General features: G+C 34.8%; 7 protein-coding genes across 7 annotated transcripts; 2 read left to right on the forward strand and 5 right to left on the reverse strand.

Moving 5' to 3' along the window:
- The first annotated feature begins 291 nt into the window (after positions 1–291).
- Positions 292–3,629, forward strand: LOC104711344 (protein PLASTID TRANSCRIPTIONALLY ACTIVE 10). The gene is made up of 12 exons (XM_010428044.3): positions 292–1,135; positions 1,261–1,320; positions 1,413–1,442; positions 1,532–1,605; positions 1,732–1,813; positions 1,910–1,983; positions 2,096–2,162; positions 2,248–2,340; positions 2,442–2,618; positions 2,698–2,748; positions 2,841–2,992; positions 3,077–3,629. Exons 1-12 carry the CDS (start codon positions 392–394, stop codon positions 3,498–3,500), a joined length of 2,028 nt encoding a protein of 675 aa, XP_010426346.2. The 5' UTR covers positions 292–391; the 3' UTR covers positions 3,501–3,629.
- Positions 3,630–3,651: 22 nt separating this feature from the next.
- On the reverse strand, positions 3,652–4,566 carry LOC147938723 (uncharacterized). The gene is made up of 4 exons (XM_087467405.1): positions 4,484–4,566; positions 4,267–4,355; positions 4,136–4,159; positions 3,652–4,024 (listed from the first exon to the last, which is right to left on the reverse strand). Exons 1-4 carry the CDS (start codon positions 4,541–4,543, stop codon positions 3,871–3,873), a joined length of 327 nt encoding a protein of 108 aa, XP_087323531.1. The 5' UTR covers positions 4,544–4,566; the 3' UTR covers positions 3,652–3,870.
- Positions 4,567–4,586: 20 nt separating this feature from the next.
- Positions 4,587–11,086, reverse strand: LOC104715421 (uncharacterized). Its single transcript, XM_087465742.1, has 19 exons — positions 10,951–11,086; positions 8,526–8,614; positions 8,322–8,432; positions 7,972–8,232; positions 7,778–7,872; positions 7,651–7,674; positions 7,473–7,554; positions 7,193–7,260; positions 6,994–7,111; positions 6,775–6,863; positions 6,646–6,669; positions 6,458–6,539; positions 5,616–5,683; positions 5,413–5,533; positions 5,217–5,302; positions 5,080–5,103; positions 4,894–4,981; positions 4,691–4,753; positions 4,587–4,601 (listed from the first exon to the last, which is right to left on the reverse strand). The coding sequence occupies exons 1-19, from the start codon at positions 11,084–11,086 to the stop codon at positions 4,587–4,589; spliced, it is 1,644 nt and encodes a 547-aa protein (XP_087321868.1).
- A 2,199-nt stretch (positions 11,087–13,285) lies between these two features.
- On the reverse strand, positions 13,286–14,712 carry LOC147938724 (uncharacterized). Its single transcript, XM_087465743.1, has 2 exons — positions 14,696–14,712; positions 13,286–14,258 (listed from the first exon to the last, which is right to left on the reverse strand). Exons 1-2 carry the CDS (start codon positions 14,710–14,712, stop codon positions 13,286–13,288), a joined length of 990 nt encoding a protein of 329 aa, XP_087321869.1.
- Positions 14,546–15,811, reverse strand: LOC104711345 (uncharacterized). The gene has a single exon (XM_010428045.3). The coding sequence runs from the start codon at positions 15,731–15,733 to the stop codon at positions 14,846–14,848; it is 888 nt and encodes a 295-aa protein (XP_010426347.2). The 5' UTR covers positions 15,734–15,811; the 3' UTR covers positions 14,546–14,845.
- Positions 15,812–19,025: 3,214 nt separating this feature from the next.
- On the forward strand, positions 19,026–19,463 carry LOC104715422 (uncharacterized). Its single transcript, XM_010432830.1, has one exon. It carries the CDS (start codon positions 19,026–19,028, stop codon positions 19,461–19,463), a length of 438 nt encoding a protein of 145 aa, XP_010431132.1.
- Positions 19,464–19,566: 103 nt separating this feature from the next.
- On the reverse strand, positions 19,567–23,350 carry LOC147938725 (uncharacterized). Its single transcript, XM_087463937.1, has 4 exons — positions 22,930–23,350; positions 20,541–22,727; positions 20,136–20,463; positions 19,567–20,068 (listed from the first exon to the last, which is right to left on the reverse strand). The coding sequence occupies exons 1-4, from the start codon at positions 22,932–22,934 to the stop codon at positions 19,736–19,738; spliced, it is 2,853 nt and encodes a 950-aa protein (XP_087320063.1). The 5' UTR covers positions 22,935–23,350; the 3' UTR covers positions 19,567–19,735.
- Between the last annotated feature and the right edge of the window lie 3,009 nt (positions 23,351–26,359).

The following is a 26,359-nucleotide window of genomic DNA, read 5'->3' on the forward strand; positions in this document are numbered from 1 at the left end:
AGTACCTATATACAAAATACCTTTAACCCCATGCCTATTTCCAAAAAAAAAAAAACTAAACACTCTCTCAATCATGTGTAGTTGTTTTCTAAATTACTGCATAAAATCAGCTCGAGCAAACCTTGTTGATAATACTGATCAATTAGAAACATTTGGGGTCAAAATTAAACTAAACCTTGACAAATTACACTTTTATCAAATTTCTATAAATATGGGTTAAAATTATTAATCGAAGAAACATAGGTTCGAAATTAAATACATTTATAAATATAGGGGTTTCAACAAAAACTTAACATTTCTTCTTCACTGTAAATGAAATAAGCTTATCCATCCACACACTTACTTCTTCACTCTGTTAAACCCTCAAAAACCCTGAAGAGAGGCGAATGGAATGATGCAGATTTGCCAAACCAATCTCAATTTCACCTTCCCCATTTCAAAAAACCCTAACTTCTGCAAACCCAAATCACTCTCCACCGGATTCCAATGGCTTCAACCTCGCCGCATTGACTTACCCCCTTGCCGTGGCTTCAGCTCCGACGAATTCCCCGTCGATGAGACGTTCCTCGAGAAATTCGGACCAAAGGACAAAGATACAGAGGACGAAGCTCGACGACGTAACTGGATCGAACGCGGTTGGGCTCCATGGGAAGAGGTTCTCACACCTGAAGCCGACTTCGCTCGTAAATCGCTTAACGAAGGTGAAGAGGTTCCGCTTCAGTCACCGGAGGCGATCGAGGCGTTTAAGATGTTGAGACCTTCGTATAGGAAGAAGAAGATTAAGGAGATGGGGATTACGGAGGATGAATGGTACGCGAAGCAGTTTGAGATTAGAGGTGATAAGCCTCCGCCTTTGGAGACGTCGTGGGCTGGTCCGATGGTTCTTAGGCAGATTCCGCCGCGTGATTGGCCGCCGAGAGGTTGGGAAGTTGATAGGAAGGAGCTTGAGTTTATTAGGGAAGCTCATAAGTTGATGGCTGAGAGGGTTTGGCTTGAGGATTTGGATAAGGATTTGAGGGTTGGTGAGGAGGCTGCTGTTGATAAGATGTGTTTGGAGAGGTTTAAGGTTTTCTTGAAACAGTATAATGAGTGGGTTGAAGCTAATACAGATAGGTTGGAGGAAGAATCTTACAAGGTTCGTTTTTTTTGTAGCTTTTTGCTTACCTTCATTGTTTATGAGTGGTTTGAACAATGAGACATCATTATCTTAATGGCTAAGAGAAGGATTCTAATCAGAATGAGGTTTTTATTTTTATCCAGTATGATCAGGATTTTTATCCGGGTAGAAGGAAAAGAGGGAAGGATTATGAAGATGGGATGGTAAGAATACTACTCCTTATTTGATTTGATGATTTGACTCGTTTGCTAGGTGATGAACTGTTTGAAGTTAATTGCTTTGTCTTTCTGTGCAGTATGAGCTTCCCTTTTACTATCCAGGGATGGTAAGAATCCTTATTCTAAGTCTTGTTTATTGTAACTAATGAATGGTTAGGTGATTGGTTTTATGAGCAATATGGTAATGTCCATGCAGATTTGTGAAGGCACAGTTACCACTTTACATCTTTATCAGGGAGCGTTTGTTGATATCGGAGGTGTTCATGAAGGGTATGTCTACGTGCTGTTAGTTTGTATATATAGCTAAATCATATGTGATTGTTGTACTTAGAGGGTATATAAGCTGTCAAATGCTCTATGTGAAAGTTTTGAGTTTATGTGTCTGTTTGTTTGCAGGTGGGTTCCTATAAAAGGTAATGACTGGTTTTGGATCCGGCATTTCATAAGAGTTGGGATGCATGTTATCGTTGAGATCACGGTAATCTTAAGGCACATTCCCCTTTCAGTCTTTCACATTAGTAACATCTGAATGGAAATATTTTTTGGTTCGTGTTTTTTTAATCTGTTCTTTCAGGCAAAAAGAGATCCATACCGGTTTCGGTTTCCGTTAGAGTTGCGCTTCGTCCATCCTAATATAGATCACATGATGTATGTAATTTACATGCCTTTTCATATCCAGTAAAAAATGACATTGGTTTTGTCCTCTAATGGTCTTGGTTATTGTATGTGTGTTGACTGTGTTTTTACAATCCTGCTCCAGCTTTAATAAGTTTGACTTCCCACCAATATTCCATCGTGATGGGGATACTAATCCAGATGAGATACGGGTTAGTAGAATCCTTTCCTAAAATGTCAATTCATTTCGTGTTCTCTTGAAGTGTCTCCCTCTTATCTAATACATTGTTCGTACAGCGAGATTGTGGAAGACCTCCTGAACCTAGAAAAGATCCAGGATCGAAACCAGAGGAGGAAGGGCTACTCTCTGATCACCCATATGTCGACAAGGTATTTTCCTGAGCGAAAGTTGGTTTTGAGTTTTCCGATTTGTTTACTCATTAGGTTTATTGGCTTTCAAAACCTTCAGCACAATTCTTTCCCGTTTGCAGTTGTGGCAGATACATGTAGCTGAGCAAATGATTTTGGATGATTTCGAAGCTAACCCTGAAAAATACAAAGGCAAAAAACTATCAGAATTATCTGATGATGAAGACTTTGATGAACAAAAAGATATCGAGTATGGGGAAGCTTATTATAAGAAAACCAAATTGCCAAAAGTGATTCTGGTGAGAGTTTTTCTTCTGGTGTGTTCGTGAACCATATTGTCTTAAGCTTCCTGATGAAACGTTATCTTTTTTCTGGCAGAAAACGAGTGTCAAGGAACTTGACTTAGAGGCTGCATTGACCGAGCGCCAGGTTTAAACCCCTTCACTACTTCTCGTCTCCAATTTCCCTTTCCATTTCACACTGTCTTGGTAACTCTGATTTTCTCCTGTTGTCTTCTGCAGCACCACAACAAACTAATGATGGAAGCTAAAGCCAGAGGAGAAGGATACAAAATCGACAAGTTTAGACGAAATATAGAGATGGACGAGTATGATTTCTTACACTGGCGCCGATCTTTGGAGGAAAGAGAAGCATTGCTCAGAGATATCAGCTCGTAAGTAAAAATTGCACTTATCAAAGTGAGATAGCATGTTTTTTTTTTTGAAAAAGTGTTAATTTATTAAGATTTATGTTTCAGTCGTCAAGCACTTGGTTTACCATTGGAGGAACCAGGGAGGTATAAGCCAGGAAACTTCTTTGGGAAAGACCAGTACGATCCAACAAGTGCACTATACCAGTATGACTACTGGGGAGAGCCTAAGAACTCAGAGATTAGCAAGCAAGAGAGGATGAAGGATGCACACAACAAATCCATTGTTGGGAAAGGCAACGTGTGGTATGATATGTCTTATGATGATGCTATTAAGCAGACATTAGAGAAAAGAAAAGCTGAGCCTAACTTGGCAACTCAAGAAGAAGAAACAGAGTCTGAAAAAGAAGAAGATGAAGACGATGACGATGATTTTGACGATTTTGACTATAGCATTCTGAGTGATGAAAGTAGTATCGGTTACCCGGAACAGCAACCTCTCGTTAACGGTACTCAAGTCTTAACAGATTGATGTTTAAACGGAAGTAAAAATAAGAATTTTTGAGTCTTCTTTGGACGCTTTTCTATTGTTTAATTGAAGAATACAATTGCATAGTAACATGATGATAATTGGCAATATATAATTAGAAAAGACTACCAATGATGATGGGGTTTAGCTATTATTTGATCTCTAAAACATTCTAATTAGTTTTTAATTATACCCAAATTAATATCTTACAAATTGTAGAATGTAGTGCTCTTTTGAACAAATATTGCGTAAGTTCTAAATTTGAGTTCGACTTAAATGTCTCTTCGACTAAGTAACTAGCTAAAACCCGAAGTAAGTAATAGTTGCATTGTATCAGAAGTTAAAAACATCAAAAGAGCTTCATCTTCTTCTATCACTTGTCGTAAGAGAAGGTAATCTTCTTACCGCAAGATAAGCCCAAGATTGCCTGCTTGTAAACACCAAAGAGCTTCATTTTCCTATTGGGTTTGGTATCCAAATCATCTTCTTCTATCATAAGGCTTTCTCGTCGATGATAATCTTCGTTCCTGAAATAAACAAAAACCCTTGTGATCCCTCCATCCATGTATACCAAAAATTTCACCCCATGTGCTCTTGATAACAAAACTCATAAGGCAAATAGTAAAAAAAAAGCTTACCAAAGCTTCTCTGCAAGGTCGTACCTATAATATAAAAAAATAATATCATTAAACTTCTACAATGACATCAATAATACTCTAGCAAAGAGAAAAGAGAAACAAATCTTCATAACATGGAAAATCAATTTTACTTGGGTCGGAGAGGGTATGGAGCTATCTCAGCCACGTCAAGAAAAACACAATGACTCTGCAATCTTCCTAGGTTTTTCTTTTGCAGTGCCTACATTATGAAAGATTAAATCAGCAATGGGTACTTTCAAATAACTACCAGTAAATTTGACATCATAAGTATACACTACTCTTTTCAAATGACTACTTAAATACTTTTCATCATTTTACTACTCTCACCTTCTTTGCTTGGTTAGCAGAAGCAAACTCAACAAAGCCACAGCCCACATGCTTACCCATGTGGTTTACAATAAGCCGAACACTAAAAACTTCTGCAACATCTTTAAAGAAATTGATGCTGTAATAATGGAGGATAAAATATCAGCCGCCATGAAAAACTTGCTCCAAGAACGAAAGATGAAAGTATATGCATGTGCTCATACTTACTGGTATTTTAAATTTCGGAGGGAGATTGGCAATATAGAGCGTCTTTTTTCTTACGGCAACTTCCTGAATTTAAATAGCCAAAGTGTGTTAGCATGACTCTAAGGAGAAAAAAAGACTTAAATTGCATATCAACAAAACGTAGATTCATCCGCTAAAGCGTTTCCTCTGAGCATGAATTATTTCAAGATAATAAGAAGAGGTACCTCAACAAAACTGGGAGTTTCATCAAGTCCTTCCACTGCCTCATCTTCTTCTATCAGAAGGCCTTCTCGTTGAAGGTAGTCTTCATACCTGGAATATATCAAAAACACTTGTGATCTGTCCATGTATACCAAAAAGACCACCCAACGTGCTCTTGATTATAAACTTATGAGGCTTAAATCCCTTACCAAACCTTGTAATCTATGCAATACCTAATTAACAAAGATAATAGAGTTAGTCTTCTGTAATGCCATCAAAACTCTAGCAATAAGTGACAACCAGTGTTACAGAAACAAATCTCCCTAACATGGGAAAATTGATTTACTTGGGTCGTAGAGAGTATGGAGCTGCCTTAGCCACATCTACATCAATCTTGCGATTGAGCAAATATTCACCATCCTTTTCCAGCGCCTACAGTATAAAAGATTTAGTCAGCAATCATACTTAGAAATAACTACTTATATATTCTTCGTCGTGAAAGTATACACTACTTTTCATCATCACTATTAAACTAATCGCACCTTGTTTGCATCATTAGCGGAAGCAAACTCAACAAAGGCATAGTGAAATAATTGCTTGCCCTTGTGGTTTACAGCAAGTCGGACATGAACAATTGTTGCCACATCTTTGAAGAAATTGATGCTGTAAAAATGGAGGATAAAGTATTTTAGTCATGAAAAAACTTGATCCAAGAACGGAAGAGGAAATTAAAGGTGCTACTTACATATCTGATATTTTAGCTTGGTTAGGGAATTGGGAAACACGGAGCGTCTTCTTTCTTACAGCAACTGCCTGAATTCAACAGCCAAGTTTGTTAGAACTGACTCTTAAAGAGAAAAGGACTTTAACTGCATAACAACAAAAAGTAGCCTCATGATCTAAAAAGATTTATCCCTACTAATAAAGTACAGTAGAACCTCTATAAATTAATACTCTTTAAATTAATAATCGCTATAAATTAATAATTTTTTCCGGTCCCGAGTTGGGCCGGTGTAAAAAATGACACATTTCGATAAAATAATAAGATAATAATTTTTTTGGAAATCCTATGTAAAAATATATATGGTCCCATCAATATCATAAATTAATAATCAAATAAACTAATATATATATATACATATATATCTAAGAAAATCTAGTGAGATATGATTATATTGTTGTTTCCCTATCTAATAAAATTTAGTGAAATATGACTCTATTGTTGTTTGCATATGCTTGAATTTGCATTTTTGTTGGAACTCATTTCTAATCTTTTTCATTGTTATTTTTTCTTATTGCATCCAAAAATTGTGAATATTCCTAGATGCGATAATTACTTCTTTAGTAACTGGTTATAAAGATACCGCAATATCTTCTTCGACTTCATTATTACCATGAAGTTCATGATATTTCATGATACTTATTTTGTAATATAAATTTTTCAAAATTATAAAAATGAGAAAATCTCTTCATAAATTAATAAAATATTAATTTATCGATAAATTAAAACATCTATAAGTTAATAAAATTTCATGGTCCTGACCTTATTAATTTATAGAGGTTTTACTGTAGCAAGGGCACCTAAACAAAAATGTGAGTTTCATCAAGTCCTTCCAGTGTCTCATCTTCTACTACCAGACGGCTTTCTCGTAGAAGGTAGTCTTCGTACCTAAAATATCAAAAACCCTTGTGATCTCTCCGCTTGTTCACCAAAAAAAATTCACCCAATGTGCTCTTGATAACAAACTCAAGAGGTAAATAATTAAATCCCTTACCAAAGCTTCTCTACAAGGTTGTACCTAATTAACAAAAAAAATAATAGCGTTAGTCTTCTTCTGTAATGGCATCAGAACTATAGCAATAAGTTACAACCAGTGTTACATTAACAAATATCCATAACATACTTGGATTGTGGAGAGTATAGAGCTGTCTTAGCCACATCAAGAAAAATCCTATGATCGTGCAAATATTCACCATTCTTCTCTTCCAGCGCCTACAGTATGTAAGACTTAATCAGAAATCGTACTTTCAAATAACTACTTGTATATTCTTCATTTTAAGTATACACACTTTTCAAATTACATTAAAATATTTTTTCATCATTACTACAAGTCTAATCTCACCTTCTTTGCTACGCAAGGAGAAGCAAACTCAACAAAACCATAGCCCACATGCTTACCCTCGGGGTTTACAATAAGTCGAACACTAACAACTTTTCCAACATCTTGGAAAAATTTGATGCTGAAAAATATGGGAGGAAAAAATATGATCAGTCTTGGTCCGAGAAGGAAAGTGAGAATTTATAAGGTGTTACGTACTTACATATGTGATAATTTAGTTTGGGGAGAGAGATTGGCAACAAAGAGCGTCTTTCTTATTCTTGCAACTGTCTGAATAAATTTAACAGCCAAGTGTGTTAGCATGAATATAGAATTGAACCGAATAGGAGAAAAGGAGTTGAATTGCATAACAACAAAAAGTAGACTCATCTAAAAGATTCATCCCAACAAAAATTCATTATTCGACTTAGTGTGACAATTACTAAAAGCTAAGCGTTTCTTCTGAGCCAGCTGGCAAATGTTGAAGTAATAAGAAGAGGTACCTCAACAAAAAAAGAAGGTGTCTCGTCTTCTTCTTCTTCTTTTTCTGTCGGAAGGCTTTCTTGTCGAAGGTGGTCTATGTTCCTGGAAAAACAAAAACCCTAGTGATCTCTCCATGCATATCAATAACTTCACCTAATGTGGTCTTGATAACAAAGAGCAAATAGTTGAATCCCTTACCAAACCTTGTGATATAGGCAATACCTAATTAAGGAAAAACCATAACAGCTGTTAATATTGTGTAAACGGGCATAGCAATAAGAAAAGAGAAACAAATCTTCATAACATGGGAAATAAATTTATATACTTGGGTCGTGGAGGGTAGGGAGCTGCTATCTCTGCCGCGACAAGAAGAGTAATATTATTACCGCCCCAAAATTTACCATTCTTCTTTTCCTGCGTCTGCAGTAGAGAATCAGCAACGGTACTAGTAGTAATTTTTTGACATCACTAGTATACATACATAAACTATACATTGAACTAAATAAACTAGTCTCTCACCTTCTTTGCTTCGTTAGCAGAAGCTAACTCAATAAAGCCACTGGAAGTACGCTTACCCTCGTGGTTTAAAGTAAGTTGAACACTAACCACTTGTCCAAAATCTTTGAAGAAATTCATAATATTTGAAATTCCAAGACCGACAGCGAGATGGTCAACAAAGAGCGTCCTTTTGCTTACTGATGCAACTGATGACTTTAAGAAACCGTCAGTTTCATCAAGTCTTTCCACAATCTCCTCCTCCTCCTCCTCCTCCTCCTCCTCCTGTTACATAGCCAATTCATTTAGGATAACAAAAACAACAAGATGCTTAATTGAACATAATACAAGATTTAGATTTCCAAAAATTATACCTTCACTGGAATTAAATTATTAGCCTGATCAGAGTTTGTCTCCACCAACAACTCGAGCCTTCCTTTGATCTGCTGCTGGAGACTATCATCAGCAAATACTCCCGTTGTCTCCTGTTACATGAGTGAGTAGCCATTATTAGAACAGAGTGTACGTAAAGAACAAGAGCTAGGAATCCGACCAGCTTAATGTTAGGTTGTTGTTACCTTCTCCTTCTCCTCCTCCTCGGATATTTCCTTATGTTTCTTCAGAATCGGATTAGTCTCCAGAACATCATCTTTGAGCTCTCGCTTACCTTAAGAAAAAGAGCAGCAGCAGCAACAAAGGTTAAAAATCAACAACAACCTCTTCAGCTGGAGTAGCCGAGACATGTTTATATAATTATAAAACATATTAGATAAAGAGAGAGCCACCCAGCAGCAGAGACACAAACCCAATAAATTAGCCGAACTGGCCATGGAGAAGATGAAAACAGCTACGTTTATTTTCCGGCAAGAGTTTGATGAGGCAGCAATAAGTTTATCGAGAGAGCAGCAATAAAAGAAAGTTAAGAGGTCGTCCGACCTTGGCGTTTTTTTTTTTACTCGTTAAGGGTTTCCGCTCTTACTCGTTAAGGGTTTATCGAGAGCAGCAATAAAAAAGTTAAGGGGTGGTCCGACCAATGATTTTGATTATTTGACTCGTTTGCTAGATGATTAGCTGTTTGAAGTTATTTGCTTTTTTTCTTTCTGATAGGTTATATAAAGTAGAAGAAAGAAGCTGATAAATAGACCAAGTGTCGAAGAATGAGACAAGGAGAAACTCTAGTTGCGGGGGAGGGTCCGCGCTATCTAGTGTATTCTCGTAAAGCTGTGCTTTGTAGGTCCAAAAGACTAGAGAGAGGCCCAGTTTTATTCATATTGAGTCCGTCGATTATGAATAGCCCAACAAATAGGAAAAAAGAAAAAGAAGAATAAAAAGTTAATGGAAATTCTGATAATCTTTAGAGGGTGAGAGTAACTTGATTTTCAGTTTTTAGCGTAGTTGATGACTACAGTTTTTAGCGTAGCGCTACGTCGCGGGATACTTTTTGTAACTACTTTCAGATATATCGAATTATTAAAAAATATATATTTTTTTGAAATTGGATTAATTGTAAAACTATGGTTTATCCAATAGTAAAATATAAAAATATACTAATAAAATAAAAAAATAAAGAAATCTCAAATTTAGTATGATTTATAAATGTTTACTTTTAAATCGAGTAGACTTAATTATATAAATAGCCTAACTAACCCTAATGTATGTTCTTTTTTTATTTTCTTTACCTTTGGTGAGAGATATATTAGTGTAGTTTGAATTTGTGGTGTTTGTTTTTGTATTTTATACAAATTTAACAACATAATTGTTATATAGTATTTTTATTGTTATAAAAGTTATTATTTGTAAAATTACATAAACATATTTTTTACTTTAGTCTCGTTTTGTGTATTATTTAATATTATTAGGAACATTTACAAAAATACCATTTTTTCATTACCCTTTTGCAAAAATAACTCTTATTGTCCATTTTTAATAATACATTCTTTTAATATACAAAATGACTAAATTTTAAACTCTAAACTCCAAATATTAAATCCTACTATTTAAAACTATATCCTAAGGTAAAACAGATAATCCAAACCTAAAACAAAAATTATACAAATCAATTTAACACATTGTAATTATACATAAAAGGACAAAAATGAAATTGACCAAAAAATGGTATTTTTGAAAAATGGTATCTGTATTACTAACAATCTCTCATATTATTAGCAGAGCGATTAGGTTAATTGTCAAAGTAATTTTTAAGTCACTGATTTTAAACTATAATATAAAACCTTCAATTTTGGAACTTATATATTGTTCAATTTATCATTAGTTGGTGTTATTATATATAAAATCACTATCAACACTAATCTCAAACTTTATTTTATTTACTTGTTGTAGGAGATATATTAGTGTAGCTTGATTTTATGGGGTATTGTTTTTGTAGTTTATACAAATTTAATCACATAATTTTTATATATTTTTTTTGGTTCTTATTTCCTTCTTTTTGTTCTTTTTTAAGAATCTAAGAGGAGGTTATTGGTTTGAGAGTTAAATAGATTTTTAATGACTTTAAAAGTCATGTAAAATATGTTGTTATTCAATAAAGCTTTTTAAAACTCTCTTAAAATTTAGTGTTATTAGTTGTGGATTTGTAAAAAGTTATGTAAAGTCTTCGTAAATCTAGTGTTATTAGATTAAGAGTTTTACCAAGTCATTAAAAGTTTTATGTTATTCAAGTAAAACAAAATAATCTTGGATTGTTAATGAATTCAAGTATTCTGTTATTGGTTTATGATTCTATATTATTTTCTTCATAAAAAAAGTCATGTAAACACTCTCATCAAACAGAGAGATTTGTACGTGAATCATAGTCCATGACTTTTGTTGTTCTTTTGTAGAAAATAAAGAAATAATGAACGTGGGTCTTCTGGGGGGATTCCTTCACCACCACCACCGAGGAGCAAGATCAATGAACCATCACGTCCAACTCCTTCACCACCACCACCGAGCAAGATCAATGAACCGTCACGTCCGATTCTTCCACCACCATCAAGAAAGAACCATGGCCTGTCACGTCTGATTCCTCCACCACCACCGAGCAAGAACCATGAACCGTCACGTATGATTCCTCCGTCACGTATGATTCCTCCACAACCACCACCATCATCTCGTTAAACTCATCAAACCAGGAATGCATTATTTCTCAAATTGCAGATTCACTAATTAGTAACATATTCACTAATTGGTAAGATTGTAATCTGTGAAAAAAACCTGCAACATATATAATAATGAAAAAACTTCTAGTAATAAAACATGTTTTTTGACAAAAGTGTTGAGTAAACAAAAGAATATTGTGCAAGATTTTTTGACAAAGTCTAAAATATTTTATGAGAGATTTTACAAGATTAGGAATACAAATCAGCAAGATTTTAAAAACCTTTCTAAACAATCTTTTAGAATCCTTCATTTTATACTTTCTATGATTTTATTTGAAGTCATTAAAATTCTCTTAAAATCTCAAACCAATACCTTCCCCTAATTGTTTTGTTATGTTTTGTTTGATAATAATTCCATGTAAGTCAATATACACATACTTAGTTTTACTTTAGTTTGGTTTTGTGTTATTCGTGGTTATTCTTAATTTATATTCTATTTGTATTATATTATTATTTTCTTTGTATTATATTTATATTTTACTAATGTGAATTGATTGCTTTTATTATTATACTTGGTTAACATTAGTATATTTTTAAAAGTTGTAAATAATTTATTAATTTATTTTAAATTTAAGCTATAATTTTAAACCTTTGTTTTTGAAAAATATTGATAGACATACAATAGTTAATTTACTTTTCTGATATTATTATAATTTTGAAAGTTATAAATAATTTATTATTTTAGTTTAAATTTAGGCTATAAATTTAAATATTTGTTATTGAAAATTATTGATGATGTTTATTATTTTATATAATTTAATTGGTTACACAATTTAAATGATGTGTTAATTTCTAAAAATCTGAAAAAGCTGATTTGGAACAAAAAATAATTATTATTGGCTGAGAGATATGAACTGTATTAATGAAATGTTTTCATTGCTAAACAAATAAGCTGATGTGTCAGCTTCATATTCCACCAAAATACTAATGTGTAAGCACTGGAGAGAAACGTATTGTGTTTTTATTGTATTGATAATGTTACTAATTATTTTTGTTAATAATTAAAATCTTTTTATAAATGATCCCTAAAAAAAATTATATATATATAGATGATTATATGATATATATGCGAATTTACAACCACAAGAGGTCCAAACAAAAAACAAATCTTACTCTACTAGTTAGGTCATTGACAATAGTAACAAAAACAACAATTCGTAAGGTTAAACAAAAGAGATTATTGAAAAAAAGAAAAAGAATTTATAAAAGAAAAAATGTCTAGCTAACCACACTTTATTTGACCCGTAAAACTATACTTTTTATCATACAGTTAATGTTTTACCATTGAAGACTTGTAGTGCTAATTGAAAACACATTGAGGTTGTTCTAAACGTCAATTTTTTAGTTGCTCCATTTGAACTCATGAATTGTGTCATTGTCTGTTAGGTTTGATTTATTTAATATTTTTTTCATTTCTTCGTATCAAGAGATATGTAAAAACAGCTTCTTATTAACTAGCCATACATTTGGAATTTGGTACACCGTTGAAACGTTATGAATCTGACGTCTTCGTTTTTGTCAATCTGGAACTGATGTTATAGATATACACTGGTCCATGTGGCATTTCCTTTATTGTATAGATGACATAGATGTCCCCCACGTATATCATTAGATATTGCACTTTTACCGCAAGTGTAGACTTGTAGCCTGTAGTACATTCAAAACTGTAGTACAACATTCATTCTTCACCCTCTCTTTTTTTCTTTGTTTTCTTTTGCTCGGACGTATCACGTTTCTATTGGCTCGTTACTTTGTTTTATTCCTTTGTTTCATCAAAATGTGCGTGCCGACGAAAGAAAACAAAAAAATTTGAGTTCAACAGAAATGCCTCTTCGAGTAAGTAACTAGCTAAAGTAAAGTAATTCAGTTCATAAAAAAGAGAGAGACTATTTCCACATTTCTTGTCGTTCATACACTAATATATTGAATGGTGAATTATATAACGTTGAAATAGTTAAAGATAATTGAGCGTTTTAACCTAGTTATAATTTTTTTTTTTTTTTTTTTCTTTTAAGTTTACTTTCCATTCATCTTCTTTGAACCTTTTACATCGATACCATTTTGAGTTCACTAGAAGAATACATAATGGGAATGAAAAGGAGAGCATATATAAGAGTACAACAGCTGAGAGTTTATATAGATATATGTTTCCAAAAGAGCGCTCCCTTCAAACTGCAAGCTCAAGGTGGTGGACTTGAAACTTGAATAAAGCGGAACCACGTGCAAATATAAGAATCCTCCGGTCTGATATGGACTGTAGGATTTCCGGTGGGTTGAGAATCAAGAGAGAAAAGCTTCCCTCGGATCGTTTGCCTGATTTTCCTCATGATAGCAGTTGAAGAATTGGAAGATGAATTGTGAATACGGAAGTTCCTCTCCTTCCAGATCTCATAGACAATCGTTTGTAGCAGGAGTTTACAAATAATGTTAAGCTTTTTGTTGCGAGATGGAGACTGAACCCATAGAACCAGATCATCAAAGTGTGATGGAGGATTGAGAGTGGAGTGAGAAAAGAAAGTCGCCCAAATCTCTGCGGAAAAAGAACACTCATAAAACAGATGAGATTTGGTTTCAGGAGCTGAATCACACAAAGGGCACTCCAACGGCACATTGAGACCCCAAATCCTGAGACGCTCCCTTGTGTGTAGGCGATTACGAACCAAAACCCAAAGTATAAAGGCATTTTTTGGGATTCCTTGACTGAACCACACAGATTTATGCCACGGAACTTGCGGTAAATGGTCCTGCAGGGAAGACCAGGTGAGAGATGAAGAGAACAAACCCGGAGTTCCATTAGGTGTGTTTCTCCATAAGACTTGATCTGGTTGTAGAGACAATGCATTTGGTGGAGGATGAGTAATTGCCGCACGCAATAGAATAGCAATAGGATGACGACCCCGAGGTAACATCCATTCTCCATTAGAAACAACATGTGAAACCTTGGCCGCACTTGGAATCCCTGAAACTCTTGGTCCATTAGGATCCGTGAGGTGGATCAATGGCCCTAGTGTTGTCCAATCATCATGCCAAAAAAGCGTTTGTGACCCTGCCTCAAGCCGAGTAAAAAGATAAGGTCTTGCAAGCGATCTAAGTTTAAGTAATCTTTTCCAAATCCAACTGCCCGAAGGTGATAAATTCTCCTCCCAGAATAACCTTCAAGCCGGCAGGTTAACCTAGTTATAATGCTAATCGATAAAATCTATGTACCGGTTCAATCATATATATAACATTGTTTCAAGCCGGCACGGTCAGATATTTCGTAGCGATTAGGACCGTAGGTTTCAACGTTTTGGACCGCTTTTGGAGTTTGCATAGTTGGACGATCGATCACTCGATTCACTCGGACCGTGTACGTAATTTCCGACCATCCTCGACATGAAATCTGACAAAAACACATCTAATATATGTGGCAACACGCACCGACGACAAAACGCATTCAATACTTACAATTTTTTTTCCTTCATTAATTATCTTTAAACAATAAGCTCGAATTCAGCATCACACATGCGTTAAGAAGGAAACAAAAGAACAAAGAAAGAAAGGTGGATTTTTACAAGAACTCTAAGCAAAATATATTATAAGAAACAAACAGAACAAAAGACGACATAGTTGTAAGTTAAGCAATTCGAAATTTAATTAGTTGTCCGAATCCCATGTTTTATGTTTCGTGGAGATCATTGTAATGTAACACGATCGAGACCGTTCGTCGTCGATGGTGCACTATAGCTGATCTAATGGTGTCAAAGGCACAAAGCGGCCTTAACGTCGAGCCTCCAAGCAAAACCACCACCGTCCATTCTCCACACGTCGCAAGGCACCGTGAGTGTAGAGCCTCTCTCGCGATTTTGACACGTGTGGTGTAGTTTCACTTTGCATGTGAATCCAGGAGACGTTAGCATCGGCCTCTCCCTCATCACCAACTGTACGATCACGTGAAAACTATCGCCGCTAGTTATCTCAGGTGAACCTTCTTCCACCGGAATGTTATCCCTAGCCATTTTCCGATAAGCGTCGTTCGTCCACGTGACTCTCCCCGAACCGTCGGATATGAAACCAGGGCACGTGTCTCTCACAAGGTTCATCTTCCTCTCTTCATCTGACCTCCCTAGGCCGTAACCGTCAATCCAAGCGTCCGTTACACGTTCCACCGTCATACACGACGAAATCACCACCGTCCTCCGCACAACCTCAGCCTTTTGATAAGCCGGAGTAAACATCCCGCCGCCGTCGCTGAAACTCAACCATAATGGACCCTGCCGCTTCTGCTTCTCCACCGTCATCAAATCCGTAAACGCAGGTTTCTCCGGTAACAAAGACAGAGTCACCGCATTAGCCTCGCCGTGAGCAACGGATTTCTCCGATGTCTTCCGCCGGGTGCACCTTTTAGCGTTACTACCACCGTTCTCCTTACTCTGATGACATTTCCTCTTTCTCCTACCTGATCTATAAGAAACGTCGGAGCTTCCACCGCCGCTATCTCCGCTGGATACAGGCTTTACTCCGCCATCACTGGCTGGTTTAGGAGCAATGGGACGAAAACGAAGCATAATGCGATCTGCTTTGGAAAGATCGTACGGTCCAGAGCCAATGGCGTACCTAGCTATGCAACACCCTCCCCTACCGTCCATTTTTATCTCTCTCTATCACTCTTGAGATATTTGTGTAAAGATATATATGTTTGAGAATAAGCTTCTCTACTTGAGCTGAAGAACATTAAGCAGAGATGGTAAGGCCTTTATAACGTCTGTAAGGACACGTATAGGAGTCTACACGCGTTATGATTTGTACACGTGTTGTAGCCCTGCACGTTTGTGGTTGTGTTTGGTCTAGAAGACGCTAATAAGGGTTTTGGGGTGCACATGTAAAGTTATTCTCTTTTTTTTTTTGCCTAAGTTATTCTCCCAATTCTAACCATTACTTAGTTTTACCTTAAAATGAAAAGGAAAAAAAAGAGTAAATTTTATATATATGCATTGCATTCTTAGCATTCTATAGTGAAGGTGAAAGGGTTTGGATATGCTTTGAGCTAATGATCGTTTCTCTTCTTATACCTCGAAAAAAAATTATATTAGAAGATCTTCATAACCACTACAAAAAGCGAAAAGGATATTTAGTGTTGAAAATTCTTTGGAGGACAAGCGGAATATGCAACCGCTTAGTACCACCAAAATTTGAATGCTTGTTTGAGTTTGTTCATCCATTCTGGAGGAAGCTAAGGCCAAATTTTTACTAAAAATACTGTTATTATTTAACATATTTAGTCTAAAATTCCATAATTGATGTTAAGATATGTACTCTAGATATATCAATAACATATATATATATATATATATATATAGCCAAAATGAAAGGACGTGGTGGGTGTGAATGTGATAGTCTAAAAATTTGTCTGATGAATCCGTTCGACTAAAAATTACATACGTCTTGTATACTTGAAAACCAAAGAAACCTGTTGTAATAACAGTACTTACTAGTATTTTTCAAAATAAAATAAAATAATAACAGTACTTACTATACGGATATCATTATATCAAAGTATGTTGCTAATGCTAGAAAAAACATATATAATTCTTCTTGTATATATATTTATTTTTTCATTAAGGATCGATTTTTTTTTAAAAAAACCTCTATACTTGCAGATTGTTTGATGGATGAATAATTATAATATTAAATAATAAAACTGGAGTATTCATAATTAGTCTTAGAGGTATTGGTCATTTGAACTAAGATAAAGACAGATTGTATAAGGTTACGTCTGCGTAAAGGGGGAATCAAAAGTTATCCATTTATTATGGAAGACAGTCGTCTTTTGTTTTGTTATTAATAAATTTGTATTAACAATACAATTAATAGGTAATTGCCATAAGGCAGATTTCCTAGCATTTCACAAAAACAGACAAATATAGTCAGGATATCATATAGACGCAATATGTTAATTACCTATCAACTGTATTGTTAATATAAGTTTACAGGATCTTGGTTACGGACCATATCACCCCTCTTCAAGCCAGATTTTGGAAGATACAATACCCACACATTTTATGTGGTAAGTATTGTCAGGGTGCATTTTAATATCGACAAAGTTAAGCCAACGGAGTATTGTTTGTGATTCTGGCTGTGCTTTGTGTGGTGATGATGAGGAAACAATCAATCATGCAATTTTTGTTTGTCCACCTACCCGGCAAGCATGTGCGTTATCTAAGGTAGCGGTTGGTCCAAACTCCTTTCCAACGGAGTTCGTGTACGAAAACGTGGATTATTTTTTGGGCCCTATAAATCTGGGTTCTTAGGTCTCGAGGTTGTCTTAGTTTATGTAGTATATCTGGAAGACAAGGAATGCAAGGGTTTTGGAAAACAAGATCGAGCAGCCTTATGAGGCTGTCTGACTAGCGGAAGACGAGGCGACGGCATGGCAACATGCTCAGACAGAGAGTGAGGATGAGGATCTACCCTCATCCCCACTTTTCCCCACCCCTTGGTTACGGGGGCCGCAACTCCCCTTTCCACTATTTTATTTTTTCGAGGTATCGTTGTTTTATAGATGGCTCTTTGAAAGAGCGCGAATCGTTTAGAGGTGCAGGATGGTTTTGTACACTTCTTCAGGATTTGTCGCCAATTACGGGAGCCACCAATTTCCGGCGTAGTCTTTCCCCCTTACATGATGAAGTAAAAGCTTTCATCTGGGCTATATGTGGTGCATGATCGGACATGACTATAAGAATGTGGTTTTCTTTACATACTGTTCAAATTTGGTGAAGATGGTGTCTTCTCCTTCGGAATGGCTAGCTTTCTTTGCATACCTCGACGACATCAAGTTTGACAGGGAGAAATTTTCTTCTTTCTTTCTATCTCTTATCTCCAGAAATACAAATGTAATTGTGAATTATTTGGCACGCCAAACGCATACTTTTTCGCAGAATGTCTTGTACGTAAACAATTTTCCACCCAATTGAGTTCCCTGAACTAATTTTTTGTTGACAAAAAAATACAATTAAATCTTATTGGCTAATAGTTAATAAATACGTAATTCTTTTTTCATGAATAATGAATTGGTGCGATGAACATGTTTATATATATGTTATATTATTAAAATGTAAGGTTCTTTCAATATATCATATGGGTATTTTAAGTTTGAGAAACTGTATATTTCTAAGGAGTAATGCTCATGGTTTTGGGTATACTAACCAGGATACAAAGAAAAAAAAATACAAAACATTGTTAATTTGGAAAGTTGTATGTAATTATTACAACATTATATTTTATAAAACATTGTAGATTTTGTTGCTTTTAGGTAATCAAGCTCATCAAATTTTAGGTTTAAATAGAGATTAATATGTATCATTAATATTCATTGCATTGCTTCGTGTTGGGGCAACGTCAAAGAAATGTTAGGCAAAATCTAAAAAGGTATAGTTTGGTTAAAATGACTTCCTATGCTTGTGAACGAGTTAAGATTCTTAGACTTTTGCATATATTTTAACCACATTATTTAATACCCACACGCAGTGCCGGCCCAACATTCATGAGGGCCCTACGCAAAAATTTAAAAATATGTTTTTTTCACCTATGACAAAAATTGGGAAAAAAGCCAAAAAATACTCCATCTAATTTTTATTTGGAAGTTTAATACCTGGTCTTTTTTGGTTGGAAGTTTAATATCTGGTCTATTTTTTGTTGTCAATAAAAAGCTTCGTTTATATTTGTGTTGCCTGATTAGCACATCGGAGTTAACTCCGGTAAATGGCTTTGCCGGAATCACTAACTCGAGTTAAAAATTAACTCCACGTGGTTAATTAACTAAATGAAAGACACTGTTGCCCTTCACTATTATTTCCCCCAAAATCGAATTTGAGAGAGGAGAAGAACCCTAAAAATCGATTTTTCAATCTTTCTCTTATCTTTTTCGTTTAAATCGTAAGAATGATTAGCCAAAGTTCAGGCTCTGATGCAAATTCTAGCCGGATTTGGGGTCCTCTTTGCTGCAATTGTGGTAGAGCTACAACGCTTGCAAAGTCATGGACAAATGACAATCCGGGTAGAAGATTCTTTAAGTGTGTTGTTCATGGTTTTGCAAAGTGGGCAGATGAAGAAAGGCCATACGGTTGGCAGAAGGTGAGCTTACTGGAGGCTAGAGATGAGATTAAGGTACTCAAAGAATCTGTGAAGGCAATGAATGTGAGTGGTTCCAACAGTACCTCCCATGATTTAGTGAACAAACATGAGCAAGAGAAGAAGAAGCTAGAAAGTGAAGTGATGGCAGCTAATGAGAGGGAAAAAATGCTTAAGCAGTTTATCTTATTGTCGTGGGGAGGGTTCATTGTTGTCATTGCTATGATCCTTGTAATTGGAAAGAACTAGGTTATATTTGGGGTGGTTTCATTGTTGTTTAGATTTGTTTCAAGTGTGTTGTGTTGTTGTGAAATGTACTCCTATCTTGTAAGTTGCAAGTGTTTGTTTGAAATCAAATTATCCTAACTTCATTTCATTGATCCGAAAGAGAGTCATGTAGACATAAAGATCCAACATCCCAAAAAACAAAAAGAGGATCTGACCATAAGGAAAGGGGCCAAAACAAAGTCAATATCCTACATTGATCCTAGATAGTAATCAAAAGACATACAAATCTTATACTACTTCTTCTCAGGCTGCCACACATCGAACACCTTATCATTCCAAGGAGACATAAAAAAGACAGGCGGTTTAGGAGCTTCATCGGACTCTTTACCACGTCCCTTGCCTGAAGCCTTCTTGCCTGTTCCATTTTTACGGCCAGGAGGACGTCCACGAGCACGTCCTTTAGCAGTTGTGTTACCTAGACCACTTGTGTTAGCTGGAGCACTTGAATGTTGTGGAACTTGTGGTTGTTGTGTTGATTGGGTTTGAGCAACAGGTGGTGTTGATTGGCTTTGAGCCCTCTGCCACCTCTTTGGTGCATTGTGGATGCTCCATGGATCATCATTGTCCTATAATAACTCTAATGTTATATCATTTTTTTGAAACCGATTAAAAACACAAGGATAGATTACTTACCAGACTTTTCTTTGGTCTCCCTCTCTTGCGTGGAGGAGCTAACTGTGCAGCTTGATTTTGACATGTTCCCTTATTGTGACCCATTTGCCTACAATTGCTACAAGTAACAGATTTACCTTCACGAGTAAGCTTTGTTGGATTAGTCGATGATTCACCTGGCTCCTTAATCCTATCAAACTTCTTTGGACGCCCTCGTTTCTTCCTCTTATCAGGTATTTCAATGGACCCTTTACCTGTTCTCCTCCATAACCTTTCTCCATTTACGGGGTCTATGTTGTCCTTGTACGTGTCTTGCCACACACTTGCTTGTAAATGTCTATCAACATAGCTACGATTAAAAAATACACCATCAATCAATATTGTACATGAAAGTGAGTTAACAAGAAAGTATGTTGTAAAACTTACTCTTCGGCTTCACGGTTGTGTTCGTTGATGACATAAATGGCATGTGGACAAGGTATGCCTGTCAGCTTCCACTGGTTGCAAGCACACTCTCGGTGAAGGAGATTGACACTTAAGCTTCCACTCCCCTCTAACACCTCATATTTGTGCTCACTACTTTTCAGAACTGAGCAAAACTTGGCTGACTTTCTGTTAGCTTCAAGGATTTCCATTACCTTCGGTGGGAACCTATCCTTACACTTCTTTGACTTCTCAGCCAGTTTACATATACGCTTCATTGAGATTCTTCGAACTTCCTCCAGCATGTTAATCACTGGCAACTTCCTAGCGTCTTTAATCGTTCTGTTGAAACTCTCAGATAAGTTGTTGCAAACATCCTCACAGCTGGAATGATATGAGAAGAAGGCTCTGCACCATGCTTTGGGTTCTGTTTTCAGCAAATCTTCATGCGCAAGTGGATCATATACTTTCAAGGCTTCCATGTTATACAAATAATCCCCTTCTGTAGCACTGTAAGCAATGGCCCAAAAGAAGCTTTCATGACCGTAGTCACCATATACCTTCTTCCAATTAGCGTATATGTGTCGAGCACAATGCCTATGTTCGGCTTCAGGAAGCAAATCACCAACAGCATTGATTAAGCCCTTCTGCTTATCAGACATAATAGTCAGACCATGTCCGATACCCAAATCCAAATCCTCCTTCAGCCTCTCAACGAACCAAGCCCAGGATTCATTGTTCTCCACTCTAACTATTGCCCATGCAATAGGATAAATTCTGTTGTCTGCATCCCTGCCAACAGCTGCCAGAATCTCACCCTTCAACTCCCATTTCAAAAACGCACCATCCAATCCAATAATAGGTCGACAACAGTTCTTCCATGTTCTTCGTAACTTCTCAAAACATATGTAGAACTTATCAAATTTTTGCTTACCATTAGCTTCAGGAATGGTAACAATCTCAGTGTGAGTCTCCGCATTAGACCTTTGAAGCTCAGCCTCATAATCCCATAGCTTTGCAAATTGTTGTCTTTGTGTTTCTATCACCAGATTGAAGGCAATTCTTCTTGCTTTTTGACAAATCCACTTAGACCCAGAAATCGTGTACCTCATCATAATCTCATCCTTAATGTCTGTCCATCTCAAAGACGGTCTTCTTCTTGCTTCATCTCTAAATAGTCTTCCAATCACACCCTGCTTCAACATCTTTGCTTTCCCACTAACAGAATGATTATGCCTGTCAACATATGTTTTGACTACCCATTTGTGTATCCGCTTCTCCACAGAGCAGTGAATCTTCCAAGGACATTTCTTATGACTGCATATGGCCGCCAGAGCAGTACTACCCCACTTACACAACTTAACATCATAGTTCATCTTCAAGACATACCTTAATAGTTGGTCTTTGAAATCTTCACCATTATGAAAGGTTTGTTTTATCCACAAGTAAGGTGGCTTGTCCTTGGAGTAGTTAGCTCTCGATATTTCTCTCTCATGGCGTTCAAAGGTATCCCATTCTTCGTCTGTATCCATTGCAGGATCAGGACGTTCAGCATCCATGCATTGCCTCTCTAATTCTTCATCCTCTGCAGCTTCACGGGCAATGTTCTCTGCCGTTTCACGTTCAGCTTGGCGTATAGCTTCTTCACCCGCTTGGTTAGTATCATCACCCTCACCTTCGGATCCTCTATTAATCTCCTCATAAAAAGCACAAAATAGAGGATCATCAGCAACAACTTCCTCTACCGGATCCTCTCCCTCATTATCTACTCTCTCTTCTTCCGCAGCCTCAGGCTCTCCATCTTCATCCTCCGCATCCTCAAGGTCACACTGCTCAACAGAATTAGACAAAGGACATGGTGCAGGTTCAGACGTAGCTTGCTGGATGTATATATCGGCTTCTCCACATGAAGACATAGCTTCACTACACAATTGTCTGATCCCACCATCTTTGTCAATGTCGATAACTCTTGCTGAAGTTCTGTCTTCTTGTGGAAGCTTGTACCATACTTGTTCCACTTGACCCGATACTCCATTCTCTGCGCAGAACTCTTCGAAGATTGTCCATGTCATCAGATCAGGATCAATCGACATATCTTTGGCTTTGATTCCTCCAATGTAGCTGAACAATCCATCCTTCAACACGACTTCTCCTCTGAAATGGATATTGAGTTTCAATTGCTCGAACCCACTGCATAATAAAATATGAAAGATTAATCCCACAAAAACTTAATCCAATCCGAAACTTTATCCAATCCTAAACTTAATCCAATCCCCAATCCAACCCGAATAGATTAGCCACGAAACTATTATAAGACACAATCGATTTCGAAGTCGCGAACCCTAAAATCCAAAACTTGCGAACCCTAAAATTAAGAGACATGAGAACATACCTCATCTCTTCGGCTACAAAATCACCAATACATGCGTAATCAAACGCCCATAACCATCGACTTCAAATATATCGAGTGAAGAAGTGGAAAGAAGAAGAAAAATCGATTTGGGGAAATGAAATTTAGAGATTGAAAAATCGATTTTTAGGGTTCTTCTCCTCTCTCAAATTCGATTTTGGGGGAAATAATAGTGAAGGGCAACAGTGTCTTTCATTTAGTTAATTAACCACGTGGGGTTAATTTTTAACTCTAGTTAGTGATTCCGGCAAAGCCATTTACCGGAGTTAACTCCGATGTGCTAATCAGGCAACACAAATATAAACGAAGCTTTTTATTGACAACAAAAAATAGACCAAGTATTAAACTTCCAAATAAAAATTAGATGGGGTATTTTTTGGCTTTTTTCCCGACAAAAATTATAGGTTTTCTATAGAGGCCATAACTTGATATTTGAAGGCCTTTTACATATCCTAAAAAGGAAAAAAGGTCTTTTACATGTAAATAAAAAAGCCCTTATACATATCTTTAAAATAAAAAGGCCTTTTGTTTAAGTGAAAAAGGCTTTTAAAAATTTAGGCCTGAATCCTTGGCTTCACTTACTTCCCCTGTGGGCCGGACCTACCCACACGCTACAAATTGATAGATTACAAAAAACACTCATAATCAATTTGTCAATTATTGGTTTTTTCTTCATATGACCAAATTAAATAAAATCTAAAATAATTAGAATATCATATACTTTTAAAATAACTAGGTTTTGAACCTACGCTACGCGTGGGTCTATTTGATTTATTTTGGTAAAAATTATATATGATTGATGACAGTTATAAATTATTAGCTTATATAAAATTTTAAAGTACAATTGATTGGTAAAAATTTTACTTTTTAAAAATATAAAAGTCACTTGTGTTAAAAATTTTACCTAACATATCCTAAACCGTTTCTTTGACTATCAGACTAACAAAACATTTTTATAATCATGAATTAATGTTTTCTCATATTTAATTGACCACCACCATCTATATCATTTTCATTGTCAAATTTTCATGATAAATGTCAACGTTACTTGGTGCACAAAAAAAAAAAAAAAAAAAAAATGTCAACGTTACTTTTACCGTCCGATTCTTCATTATACTCTTCTTCTTCCTCTTCTTCATCAGCTTCCTCACATTCTTCCATTGAATAATCATTTAAAACCTTTTTTTAGACTACCACACATATTAACCCATCAAACTCTAATACCAAAATCATTGTCTCTTGTCTCATAAAATTTGTGCAATTTTACGGACCAGCTTAGTCACTACATGCACCCAATTATTGATACATTCACCTGTATATTTACTCGGTTTTAGATCCACATGTATTGAAACTTTTCAAACCAAAATCCTTAATACTACAAAATTGCAAATTACTTGTAGAGAAAGTAATATGAACACATGTATAGCTAATAAAACAAGTGTGTTTGTCATCGATCCTTCTTCTTTAAACTTCAAAAATTAACTCAAATAACATCAAATCAAGATCTTGTGATGTCAATCCTTCTTCCTTTGATCCAAAATTTAATTTTACAGAAAAAATATTAAATCATTTATAAAGTCATACATAAAAACATGTTTTAAATTTTTGAAAGTTAAATATTAATAATACTTAAACTTCTTATAGAGTTTAAATATTTATAATATTTTAAATTTTCTATGAAGGTATTTATAATATTTTTAAACATCCTATAAAGTTTAAATATTTATAATATTTGAACTTTTTAAAAGTTTTAATAATTATAATATTTTAAACTTTTTAAATTTTTAAATTTGGACGCCTGATAAATCAAACTTCCTGCTCATTCATAGTTGGAAGCATATTAGTCTTATTTATAATAGTTCTCAGCTATTGTCTAAAATTTTCTAGCCGATTTGGGACGTTGTAAATACACTTATTTAGAAGTATTTTAATATAGAAATTTAACATAATTTCAAAAATGTTAAATATTGAGTTGTATGATCGCGATTTGTCGTTTAAAAAATATTTTAATATAGAAAATTCTAAAATTGTTTAAAAATGTTAATTAGTGGCATGTCGAATTCCAATTGGATGTTTTAAATCCTAGGTGGACAGCCTTAGGAGCTTATAGCTTCTACTTTTATTTAGTATAGATGTTATTAGTGAAATATCTAATTCTTATTGGTTTTTTAAAATCCTATATGGACACCTTTAGGAATTTATAGCTTCAAATTTTTATTAATATAGATATAATATTTTAAAATTTCTATGGAGGTTAAGTAATTGTAATATTTTAAAAAATTCTATGAAGTTTAAATATTTTTAATATTTGAACCTTTTAAAAGTTTCAATATTTATAATATTTTAAACTTTTAAAATTTATAAATTATAATTTTTTAAAAACCTTTTAAATGATAAGAAATTTTTAAGTTTTAAAAACTATAATATTTTGAAACCTATTAAAAGCTAAGACTTTTAAAAGTTTCAATATTTATAATATTTTAAACTTTTAAAATTTAAAAATTATGATATTTAAAAACTTTTTAAAAGCTAAGAACTTTTAAAAGTTTCAATATTTATAATATTTAAACTTTTAAAAATTTTAAATATTATAATATTTTTTGAAACTTTTTAAAGTTTTAGTTTGATATCAAATAAAAAACCGGATCAAACCGAATAAAAATTTTAAACTTGGACGCCTGATAAATCAAGTTTTCCTGCTCATTCGTTGTTAGAAGCATATCAATCTTATTTATACTGGTTCTGAACCATTGTCTAAAAATTTTCTACCCAATGTGGGATATTGTACATAGTTCTTTTATTTCTATAAATTTAAAATTTTTCTTTTTCTAAAAAATTCTGGAAAATTAAAAAATGTTAATGAATGACATGTCAAATCATGATAGGTTGTTTAAAATAATTTTTAATATAGAAAATTCTGGAAATTGTATAAAATGTTAATGAGTGATGTGTCGAATCCTGATAGCTTGTTTTAAATCCTATGTGGACAGCCTTATGAGCTTATAGCTCCTACTTTTATTTAGTATAATTTCTCGAAGACATTATTTAAAATATACGAAGTGAAGAGAACTTTCAATCCATTAATGTACAAAAGATGAGTTTCCAACAATATATTTAAATAACAATAATAAAGAAATGTCAAAATCAGGTTAAAATTATTAATGACAAAATAAAATCTTTTTATTAGCACAATCCAAAAGATGAGGATCGAATATAATTATAATCATTGACCAAGTCTCTATATAAAAGCTAATGGCATCTTAATTAAACTAAAAGTGAGTGTGACAAATTAGATCTCAAAGGGGACAAAAAAATTTGTCATGCGTAAATGACCTTAAAGATTTAGTGACAATGATGATCTCATGCGTAAATGACCTTAAAGATTTAGTGACAATGAAGGTGGCAAAAAAAT

The sequence above is a fragment of the Camelina sativa genome, chromosome 9, assembly GCF_030686135.1.
Source record: "Camelina sativa cultivar CO46 ecotype springtype chromosome 9, ASM3068613v1".
Taxonomy (NCBI): Eukaryota; Viridiplantae; Streptophyta; class Magnoliopsida; order Brassicales; family Brassicaceae; genus Camelina; species Camelina sativa.

Bases quoted from the DNA above. Each gene is read 5' to 3' on its own strand.
- LOC104711344 (XM_010428044.3), top strand. From the start codon at position 392: ATGATGCAGATTTGCCAAACCAATCTCAATTTCACCTTCCCCATTTCA. The intron at 2,619-2,697 runs GTGAGAGTTTTT...TTTTTCTGGCAG, and splicing joins AATTGCCAAAAGTGATTCTG to AAAACGAGTGTCAAGGAACT. The intron at 2,993-3,076 runs GTAAGTAAAAAT...TTTATGTTTCAG, and splicing joins TTGCTCAGAGATATCAGCTC to TCGTCAAGCACTTGGTTTAC.
- LOC147938723 (XM_087467405.1), bottom strand. From the start codon at position 4,543: ATGGGTAAGCATGTGGGCTGTGGCTTTGTTGAGTTTGCTTCTGCTAAC. The intron at 4,160-4,266 runs GTAAAATTGATT...TTTATATTATAG, and splicing joins CCATACCCTCTCCGACCCAA to GTACGACCTTGCAGAGAAGC. The intron at 4,025-4,135 runs GTAAGCTTTTTT...TGTTTATTTCAG, and splicing joins GACCTTGCAGAGAAGCTTTG to GAACGAAGATTATCATCGAC.
- LOC104715421 (XM_087465742.1), bottom strand. From the start codon at position 11,086: ATGCATTCCTGGTTTGATGAGTTTAACGAGATGATGGTGGTGGTTGTG. The intron at 7,873-7,971 runs GTGAGAGACTAG...TCTCTACTGCAG, and splicing joins CTGCTAACGAAGCAAAGAAG to ACGCAGGAAAAGAAGAATGG. The intron at 4,982-5,079 runs GTAAGGGATTTA...GATATATTCCAG, and splicing joins TGCATAGATTACAAGGTTTG to GTATGAAGACTACCTTCAAC.
- LOC104711345 (XM_010428045.3), bottom strand. From the start codon at position 15,733: ATGGACGGTAGGGGAGGGTGTTGCATAGCTAGGTACGCCATTGGCTCT.
- LOC104715422 (XM_010432830.1), top strand. From the start codon at position 19,026: ATGATTAGCCAAAGTTCAGGCTCTGATGCAAATTCTAGCCGGATTTGG.
- LOC147938725 (XM_087463937.1), bottom strand. The intron at 20,464-20,540 runs GTAAGTTTTACA...TTTTAATCGTAG, and splicing joins CACAACCGTGAAGCCGAAGA to CTATGTTGATAGACATTTAC. The intron at 20,069-20,135 runs GTAAGTAATCTA...GAGTTATTATAG, and splicing joins GGAGACCAAAGAAAAGTCTG to GACAATGATGATCCATGGAG.